This window comes from Mizuhopecten yessoensis, unplaced genomic scaffold, assembly GCF_002113885.1.
Source record: "Mizuhopecten yessoensis strain PY_sf001 unplaced genomic scaffold, ASM211388v2 scaffold4121, whole genome shotgun sequence".
NCBI classification, from domain to species: Eukaryota; Metazoa; Mollusca; class Bivalvia; order Pectinida; family Pectinidae; genus Mizuhopecten; species Mizuhopecten yessoensis.
Genome location: NW_018405386.1, coordinates 1797903 through 1808827, shown reverse-complemented (window position 1 = coordinate 1808827; position 10925 = coordinate 1797903). Strand labels below are relative to the sequence as shown.

General features: G+C 35.3%; 1 protein-coding gene across 1 annotated transcript in view; it reads right to left on the bottom strand.

Annotated features, from left to right (window-relative positions):
* Positions 1 to 1813: 1813 nt before the first annotated feature.
* LOC110448593 (transcription factor A, mitochondrial-like) overlaps positions 1814 to 10925 on the bottom strand; it is a 23388-nt gene continuing 14276 nt past the window's right edge. The window contains exons 6-10 of the mRNA XM_021494924.1: positions 10290 to 10346; positions 8360 to 8479; positions 7537 to 7632; positions 5553 to 5609; positions 1814 to 4650 (exon numbers count right to left, since the gene is read on the bottom strand). Of these exons, the coding sequence (XP_021350599.1) occupies positions 4312 to 4650; positions 5553 to 5609; positions 7537 to 7632; positions 8360 to 8479; positions 10290 to 10346 (669 nt within the window). The 3' untranslated portion in view covers positions 1814 to 4311. The remainder of the gene's footprint in view (positions 4651 to 5552; positions 5610 to 7536; positions 7633 to 8359; positions 8480 to 10289; positions 10347 to 10925) is intronic.

Below are 10925 nucleotides of genomic sequence, written 5' to 3'. Positions count from 1 at the left end.
CTCATGCTCAAGCATGGATTTTGTGCTCAAACCAACTTTCTTGTCACTTGCTTTCATCACACGAGACACTCAGATAGTCAAGTGTGATAATTTAAAACAGAATTCCGCTTGAAGCCTCTCCCAATTTTGTCAAAAAATACTGACAATATATATGTTATTTGAATAATTAATCACTGGAATAAGAAATTTGGCTTGAGCACAGATATTGACTGTTAGCGTGAGAACAGTTTCATGAATACGGTCCCTAATCAATAATCAGCGGAAAACAAATAACATTTTATTCCTTCATATAGATTAATTACGATCAGCCATTGTTCAAACTAAGGTAGTGAAGACTATCATTCTCTTCCATAGAATTCTTTTGGTAAAAATGACTGCTGAATTTAAATTTAATCTATTTAATCGGGCGTCTGACATTCTGCTACCACTAGCCCTCCACCACTGGGCTGCGGGTTCGAGGCCTATGTGAGGCAGTCACCAGGTACTGGCCTTAGGTCGGTTTTTTCTCTGGGGAATACGGCTTTCCTCCGCCACTAAAACCTTAAATGACCCTAGCTGTTAATAGGACGGGGTCTTCCCCGAATACCAACTCTGCTTAAAATCACATGTTTACATAGGTGGTCAGTTGTGATGATAGTGAGTTATAGTCTATTGCAGTAAAGTGTACAGGTAAATTGCACAGGTAAATCAACTTCTGATAACTAATCAGATAATCAATAGCTGCTAATAATTGCAAAAGAATCAATAATATTTAGAGTTCCGATCCCAAGCTGTTAAATGGGTAATGTATAAAACAGCAGCACACTTTGGAGAATTATATTTCGCACATCAACTCCTTTACTCAGTGAATGTGAATTTTGTATTCAGAATTTGTCATCGTTTTAGTTAAACTTGTACTTTCAGACTTGTGTGATTTCTCTTATAATTATTGTCATATAAAACTTGAACTTATTTTCAGATTTGTGTGAACTTGTGTGACTTTATCTGTTATTGTGTGCTTTGATACATCAACTACAAGATGGCAAACGCTCAGATCAACGTTAGGTTCATCACCAACAGAAAAGGCGGACAGAACCTTTCCCATGGGTAGAAGGAGACCGACCAACCTGGAACCACTTCTCAACAGAAGGACCTCGGACAACCAACCATCTGGAAGCTTGGCACGGAAAACTGAAGAAAAGAGTACTGCATGCCCACCCCAACATCTACACCATCATCCAGACGTTAAAGGACATACAGAACGTGAATGACATCAGCCGGATCCAGAGAGATGCAGGAGGCACTACTCAACCCCGAAAGAAGAGATACGCCAACATTGACAGACGCCTGGACACCCTGAAAGACCGTTATCAGACTGGAACTATCGACATGATGACCTACGCCGATTCAGCATCACAGCTTTTGCATCTGGGATAGAATGTTTTGTGCTAGAGACTTAAGTGATATATATAGAGAATGTGATTTGTGCTAGAAACTTAATAATTATCCTTTAGTGCTGTATTAAATGTGTATTACTGTTATATGTATGAATAGAAACTTTATTTTATTGCTGACATTAGTATCAATGTGGCTTGTATTAAGGAATTTTATTTTTCATATAATGTAATGCTATTTTTTTTCATATAATGTAAATATCAATATTTAATGATTATTTTCTATTACTTAGTGCTGTATTAAATGTGTATTACAGTTATTTTATGTATGAATAAAAACTTTCTATCCATTTTATTATTGACTTTAGTATCATATCTACAAAATGAGTTGACATTCTTAGTTGAAACAGGCTATAACTAAACTTCAAAGGATTTCCTATATAAACACCGTCCTTTGAATTTTCCAGAGTTGGTATTCGGGGAATGAGCCAATAGGACCTAATACACAAACAAACAAAACTTACATTTAATCTGAAACTCAAACAACAACACCTGAATTTGTAATTTGTTTATTTAAAAACATTGTAGACTTATGATCATTAAACATTACAAAACAGGCTTTCTTTTGAGATATACAGTATAACATTATATACATGTACAAGAGACAAAGACTCAAAAACTAAGTGAAATAACTGAATACCATTAAATTATTTATGGGTGTCCAGATCCTTTCTCTTCAATATAAGATATAAATGATTATAATGAAAGATAGAAAATGTGAGACTTTTTACTATATTTCAGATGACCTGAGACATTTTTTTTGTTTCCATGGTTTCAAAATAATAACTTGTGATCAAGTTGGTAAGCTTTTATTTTTATTTTTCAAAAAAAGTACAATGTGTCCATCGAGCACAAATCTGGGCATAAAACTTTAATGGTCAGGAGTAAAAATTGAGGGCAGATGGAGTGACCCTAAACCAAAAATATTTCTTCATTGACGTTACCCATCAGTAAGTGTGAAGGCTCATCATCTACCCAGACTTATTCCCATGATGAACTCTAAACAGATATATAATTCTGTTAACACAATTAATCTCAGATCTCAAAAAGGGATCAGATTTCATTTTGTAAAACATACAATTGAAATATTTCCTGACTCAACTATCAGTGCCAAATAAGTCTTGTACAAAGGTTACTTGAATCTCAACAGAAGAATGGTAATATGTCTTCTCTTGCAACTATTTTGTACAGTACAGTAGGGGACATCCGGGTAAATACGGACAGGCAGGCAAACATAATCCCTTACATGTAATTAAATCAAACTCTGTTCATGCTAGACATAGATCAATCTACTGGTATGGATGTTTGTTTTCATTTGTGGACAGTAACCAAAATATCCCAAAGTTTAAAAATAGCAATGGCGTGCCTAATAATATTCGTCGTCATGCGATTACCTTTGCGGGACGTACAGAAACTTGATTTCCGGAAGCGATGTCCAAAAAATAAGCCAGGATTCGAGACAACAGTTATGCTACAATTATCTTCACGAAAACCAAATACATATACTTGATATTGTACTCTTAATGATGTTACATATATTTTACTTAGATTGCAGTAGTTTATCATTATAAAAACTTGAGGAAGAACTGTTGTGTCTGAGGCATCCGTAATTTCTACCAGACTTTTATTACGCGGGTCAATACGGAAAGTTCTTTAATGATTGATTAATATTTAGGTGGTTCTTACAAAAGGCTACATGAACCATAGCTGATAGGACATATCGGCTTTCTTTTGTTATTCTATGAGCTTATATAAAATGACATATCATAAAAGAAATTATGATAATATAATAAGAGAAAATGAGATAATAAAATGAAATACTAATTCACAGAAATATTAGACTGCATCTTATTTGATATCGTTACGTTTTGGTTCTATACCAGTTAACTTTAATAACAGTATGCTAATTTCTTAAAAGACTGTATTTCATGAAAGGAATTGATACGGGATTCATTATTTTCTGGACGTTTTCTGTTTTTTTCCCTTTGCTTCTCCCCTCATCTGTTTTTTCTCCCACAAACAAGCAAACAACTGATTTCAGAATTAACACAATTTTACACCTTAATAGGCTGTTAAATGTACATTATGGGCTCCCCAATATCATAAAACCAAACAGCAGCATGCCAGGGCTCTATAGGAATGGTAAGTTATAATTACAAACTGCCTGGTATGTTGTATGCCTACAGGATAAAAACATGAACTGGGAGCTGAACATGTAGCAACCCCTGGTGGAACATTGTGACCAGTTTCTATGGTATGATTGGGTGAGTGCATGATTAGAGTAGCATGTCCGTAATTACCCTACAGGTGTCCGTAATTACCCTACACGTGTCTGTAATTACCCTACACGTGTCTGTAATTACCCTATACATGTCTGTAATTACCCTACACGTGTCTGTAATTACCCTATACATGTCTGTATTTACCCTACCCGTGTCCGTAATTACCCTACACGTGTCCGAATTACCCTACACGTGTCTGTAATTACCCTACATGTGTCCGTAATTACCCTACACGTGTCTGTGATTACTCTACACGTGTCCGTAATTACCCTACATGTGTCCGTATCACAACCGATTCCTATATATTCCGTGTTTTGGTTTATATTTAAGTGTTCATTTTACCAACCAATTAAAAGCATAACTAAAAATAGCAACAGAAAGGGACCTTCATTCTAACTAAATATGTTCATAGACGACATCTATGATAGATCGCACACAGCATGCTGATTAATTGTACCAAAGAGCGTGTATTAGCAATCATCATTTGAAAAGTGTCCGTGTTTGCACGGGTGTCCCCTACTGTTGCCATAATCCTATATTCTTGATCAACAAGAACACTTCATCAAATCTTGATCACAACATATCAATTGTTTTGCTCATTCCTCTTTTTCCTTTTGTATGCCTAACTTCTGTTTTTCGCTTTGTTTGGCTAACTTAATTTTTTCTTTTTGTTTGGCTAACCTCTGTTTGGCCTTTTGTATGCCTAACTTCTGCTTTTCCTTTTGTTTGGCTAACCTCTCTTTGGCCCTCTTCTCTATTTCTGTTTGCTTAGCTTTATTTTTTTCTGCTAACTTCAGTTCTTTTTCGAGAGTACCATTTATTATCTTTTCAGCCATTTCTGTGAATTTAACTTGCTGTGCAGTCAGGCCTTCTCTCCATTGTGACATGTCCTTGATGTAATTGTCCTTTTCTATTTTTGCTTCTGCAAAGAAAACCTGGCAAAAGAAGACCATAGCTCCTATTGTAATCAATTTATGAAGCAACAACAAGCAAAGTAGTTCAGATTTATAACATGTATTCTTACAACAATGTTTGGCAACATAAGGGTCCTCACAGACACTGTACATAACCTAACATAAGGATACTCACACACTGCACACAAGCTAACATAAGGGTACTCACACACACTGCACATATAAACCTAACATACCGATAAAGGTACTCACACACATCACACAACCTAACCTAGAATTTTGAAGTCTGGACGAAGTGGCGTAGGCCTGGCCGAAAACTTGCATGCATTATTAATAGTATCCATATAAACTATAGGGCTGTATGAACTTTGTGAAAGCACGTGTGGGATATGTCGTAATTCCTGTGGAGCCCACGGTGGAACAAGAGCTGCGCCGAAGGTCAAATCTAGTCCAACCATCTGTCATCCGCCATCAACATTTTTCTTAAAACATCTTCGAATTCTCTTCAATAACCAATAAGCCCAAGGTGATGATATTTGACCAGAAGCATACTGGCTTCCGTCCAGGTGAGCTAATGACATTATATTTACTTAACTATTTTCTAACCCAGTTCATCTGTTGTGTACTTATTAAGACAATATGGTACAGATGACACTCTTGCCTATTTTTTTTATTTTTTTTTGAAAAATCTGTCCCCGGTTATATTTTCTAAGCACCCATTTATCACAAAATTCTGGGGAGATCATTGCAACAATCAAGTTAAGGGGTTTTACTACTGACCTGTAACAGTCCTTATTAATTTCTTAATGAATTTTAACACTCTGACAACTTGAAGCATATTTTTTTGGAATCTGGATAAAGTAAAAACTGCCATGATATAGTTTTTAATACTGTAAATATTAATAATCAAAATAAAAACATACCTCTTTTTCTTTATCAGTCATTTGTTGCCAGCGAGAACCCATCTCTTTGGCAAACGCCTGAAAGAAAGGAAAATTTGAAGTGGCTGTCACAAGTCTTTTTTTTTTCAGGGAAGTTCTGTTATTAAGTGGGATTCGAAATTTTCTCAAAATATCTCTGCCAACAAATTACAGCATTCTGTCCAACAGACATAATCATTCAACATTGTTTCTTCAAATGGTTGCATGTATGTTTTTTGACACAGCTCTGATATTTGACCTCATATAAACTCATTCACCCCTGAAGACACATTTGAACTCTTCCAATTCACAGGTTGGAATAGTTCATCATACAATTTCAGGTGTGAATGAGTTAACTGATTGTAATAATCATCAAAACTGCCTTTTCAAACAAATTTGCATACAAACATACATTTGAAAACATGAGACAACACTAACATAAATAAGTATAAATTATGTGCAAAAGTTGTCTATTCTCCGGTTGTGTTATTAAGAAGGAATACTGTTAAGTAGGTCATTGTATACCACTTATATCAATGAAATGGTCTCTGAAGATATTTGAGTTTGTTCAAAGCATAATTATGAACAAAAAATTTCACTGTTATTGTGCATATATATATATATAATATGGCATATTGTCAGGGTGTCTCCATCAGTGGGGACCATTTTCTCCAATATCCTAGAAATCTTTCTGACTCATATTTACTGTTTGAAATGTGTTTTGTACTTTGTATGTTTCCTTAATTTCATTGAGAAGTGCTAATATAGATAATGTATTTTTAAAACATTTTGTTTCAAAGATATAATATTTAATTACCAAGTTTATTAAATTGTCAATTTCAACATCTGGTTCATCTGCACAAATTATACCAAAAATTAAAAAAAATGTATTCAATGTGTAGTTGATATGAACAAACTGGGTTAACCTCTCAAAATTGAAAGCTGCCTTTTTATTCATACAAACAGCAAAACAAACATTTTGCACTAACTTTTTTGCAGATGCAAAATATTTTCATCGTTGCTGCTATGAAATTTCAGAATCAAGAGATTCTAGAAGGATACTGGTGCCTACCATCCAAGAAACTTGATCAGATCTACAAAAGATGATATTTTTCCTTCTCTACCCTTCATTTACCTTAGAGGTACTATTGCCCAGTTCCATGTTGGATATCCTATATGGGAATCACTTACATTAAATTAAACCTGGTAATGTCATTAGTTATTTGCCACTATTGCAAATGCTTTTGTATAAGAACATACTGGCATGCAAAATGCTAAAAATGTGAAATTTTTACGTAATCAGAAGTGCTGTCAACGAGGGATACTTCTCATAAGGGCTTAGTGTTTTTGACAAGGGGACCAAGGGAAACATACAAATCAAAACTTGAGAAAGATCCCTCCGGCTCCTGTTCTTTCTGAGAAATTGAGATAACAAACTTTAACTGTCAAATTCAAAGATGGCCGTCTATTGGCTAGTTTGTCTCAAGGGCTCAGAATCTGGTAATGCAATGCTACCAGTCCGTGTCAACCTCTTCAAAGTTGTCAGTTTGGATTTCCCTTCAACCCAATGTCTAAAAGTTCTAGCAAATTTAATATGGCTGGATGTCGTCTACATTACGTCATCTTTCGGCACAATCTGATTCCACAACACTCATTTAACTCGCAAACTGAGGCTATATTGCTGTTCTAGCCTAATCCTTACACGGTGGCTACAACAGTGGTTGAACTTGTGACATCACAGACAAAAAGCGTCTCATTCATCAGAAGGTATGATTAGTAAATGAAGTAGAAGGACAGGTGAAAATCATACACTTCACTCAGAAATATCTTGGCATTTGGCCGACTGATTTTTATGTATTTGACAATTTTGTTTTTAGATCATGAAGAATGATGATATATTCATTATTATTTTTGTTCAGAGTACACTTTAAAATCGTAATTTGAGGACTTAAGCATTCCTGTCCACAACTGTTTGATATTAACTTACTGTAAAGGACATGTTGCCTCGCTCCATCTGACATGCTCTTTGATATAACATGTAGGACGTTAAAGGGCGCTTTGGCTTTCCAAGTCTTCGTAGCTCCTAATAAAGAAAAAAAAAGCAATGGCTGTAGCAAGGAGATAAAATTAGTGCATTTTTAATATTTTTGTTGAAGTTATTAATGAAAAGAAAGAGTCTACTGGTGACTGAAAAAGAACACCTGTTGTGATCATAATTGTTTTTCGAAAAACCAGAAAATGTCTGAGCCGTGAATGCCTCTAGTTTCACCTGAAATACTCACTGAAACTCATACAACGTATTGGTTAATCATTGTTGATAAATTTTCATATTCATATTTCATATTCATATTTCGTTCTTTATATTCACTATTCAAGTTTTATTAACAAAAGGCCCATGGGGCGAAAACGGTCACCTGAGTTGTAATACAATCATTATTTGTTGTTGTGATGTGATGAAGAAGAAAACATATATACAAATTATGACTTTTTAACTGTGGATTCGCTGGAAAAAAAACATGAATTGACTTTTGTGACCTTGAATATAAGTCAAGGTCACTCATTTGAACAAACTTTGTAGCCCTTCATCCAAGCATGTTACTGGCCAAGTATTATCACCCTGAGCTTCCTGGTTATTCAGAAGAAGTTGTTAAAAGATTTTAACATATTTGATCCTTTGGATCAGGTGAGCTAAAAATGCATTTTATTTTTTTGGAGCCAAACCTCAAAACCAGTGTTACTTCTTTTCTAGAAGAGCATCAAATAATTGTGCATAAATAGCTATTCATCACTTTACGAAACTTAATACCAACCTGCTTCAGCTCAGAAGGAGTAATGAATTCCGAGTAGCCATCTGCTAACATTTCTTGTACCCAAATTCCATAATCTTCCTTCCATTGTTCCATCTTACTTTCATAATCCGTAATAAAAACCTTTAAAATGAAAATAAAGCTAGACCTTTCAAAAAGGTTTATTGAAAGTCATTTTAAAACAGGGCTGATGAGATTAGAAATGTTCCTGTAGGGAAGGTTAAATTAAAGTTTTTTAAAAACAAAGTCATTATGAAATATTTTCTTAGAAAGAACACAATAAAAAGCAAACATTACGCAAGACTTACACAATCCCCCATAACGTTCACATGAGGACATACAAAAGCGTTTCTTGTTGTGACAGAGAAGTGAATATCTAACTTTTAGATAAGGCTCAAGGTAATTGATTCATTCCAGTAACAAAAAATATTAAAGGTCTTTTTTTTGTTGCTTATTTGGTTTCCTAGTACCCTACTTGGCCCACTTTGTCTTTTTGTTGAGCATTCATTCTAGTGAGAGAGGTTATGGGTTGTCCCTAGTGAGAGAGGTTATAGGTTCTGTCCTAGTGATAGAGGTTATGGGTTCTGTCCCAAGTGAGAGAGGTAATGGGTTCTGTCCCTAGTGAGAGATGTTATGGGTTCTGTCCCTAGTGAGAGAGGTTGTGAGTTCTGTCCCTAGTGAGAGAGGTAATAGTTTCTGTCCCTAGTGAGAGACGTTATGAGTTCTGTCCCTAGTGAGAGAGGTTATGGGTTCTGTCCCTAGTGAGAGAGGTCATGGGTTCTGTCCCTAGTGAGAGAGGTACAGATATGTAATAGGTTCTGTCCCTAGTGAGAGAGGTTATGAGTTATGTCCCTAGTTAGAGATGTTATGGGTTATGTCCCTAGTGAGAGATGTTATGGGTTCTTTCCCTAGTGAGAGAGGTAATGGGTTCTGTTCCTAGTGAGAGAGGTTATGGGTTCTGTCCCTAGTGAGAGAGGTTATGAAATATGTCCGAAGTGAGAGAGGTTATGGGTTCTGTTCCTAGTGAGAGAGGTTATGGGTTCTGTCCCTAGTGAGAGAGGTAATGGGTTCTGTCCCTAGTGGAGAGAGGTTATGGGTTCTGTCCCTAGTGAGAGAGAGGTTATGGGTTCTGCCCCTAGTGAGAGAGGTAATGGGTTCTGTCCCTAGTGAGAGAGGTTATGGGTTCTGTTCCTAGTGAGAGCGATTATGGGTTCTGCCCCTAACTGTGATAAAATGCTGCTACTTACTGTTGTTTACCTTCAGCTATAAAAAGGAAATTGCAAGGTCCAGTTACCCTGTTTTCCATATAATATGACTTTTTAAATTCTGGTGGCTTGATTACCTGGTATTACAATACAAAAGGCCAGATTCAACTTATAAAACATATTGACTAAGGATACCGCAAAGCTGTACATAATATGCCTGTCACAAATTGAATGAGCAATTATTTGTATTGTTGAAATATATGAAATATTTGATGCTAAAGAATAAATAATTTCACTTACAAGGTAGATCAATGAGTGCAATAAAACATCTTGCCATGCATGTAGTATTGCATTTAAGAAACCAGGAGAATAAGTCTATTAATTATGGTAAGATAATTGTGACTTTCACTCACTCCACTGATTCAGGGGGCATAATTCCATTCATAATGTCATAATGGTGGTTATCAAACTTATCTGAGCTCTCATAGTAATTAACTTTCCTATGAAGTTTGAAGTAAATCCATTGAAAAGTAATTAAAGGAACAAAGTAAATAATTGTAATATAACTGTTGATATAAAACTTGTCTCAGCTCTCATGGTAATTAACCTTCCTAAGAAGTTTGAAAATAACTTGAGATATCGAGCGGACACTGTGTGCGCCCATCCACCCACATGATAGTATAATACATCCCATCTTTAGACAGGCGTATGAAAATATTAATACTAACCTCTTTTTCTAAATCAGGTAACTGTTTCCATCCTGCTCTCACTTTTGCTCCCATCTCCTAAATTTAAAAAAATCAACCACAACGATGCTTTAAAAAATTCTGTTCTATTCCTGTTTCATATCAGACACCAGGCTAGACATGATTGTAAACAGCATGCACTTTGTCAAACTGACATTAATGCCACCCTTGTCTCCTCTGTAATGAGTGATATACAATATCATTAATGGTTCTATATTTTGAAAACAATTTTTCAATTACAATCTATTTCCTTTAGAAGAAAATTATGTCAATTAATGTCTATGCTTTCAATCTTACACCTGTAACCTTAAAAGTATACTAAAGAAAGCTACTGGCAAAATATCAGTACCTATTTCATGATTTAAAACATCAAAAAACAAGGTTACCGCGGGCGGTATATAATACGCCCGCCACACATTGAATGAGCAGTTGTTTGTATGATTGAAATATATGAAGTATTTATGAGTAATTGATATTAAAAGAGAAATCATTCAACATAACTGGTAGATCAATGAGTGCAATACAACATCATGGAACGCATGCATCGCATTAATGAAACCAAGGGGAATAACTCCAATAATTACAGTCGGATAATGGCGGTTATCGAACTTGTCCGAG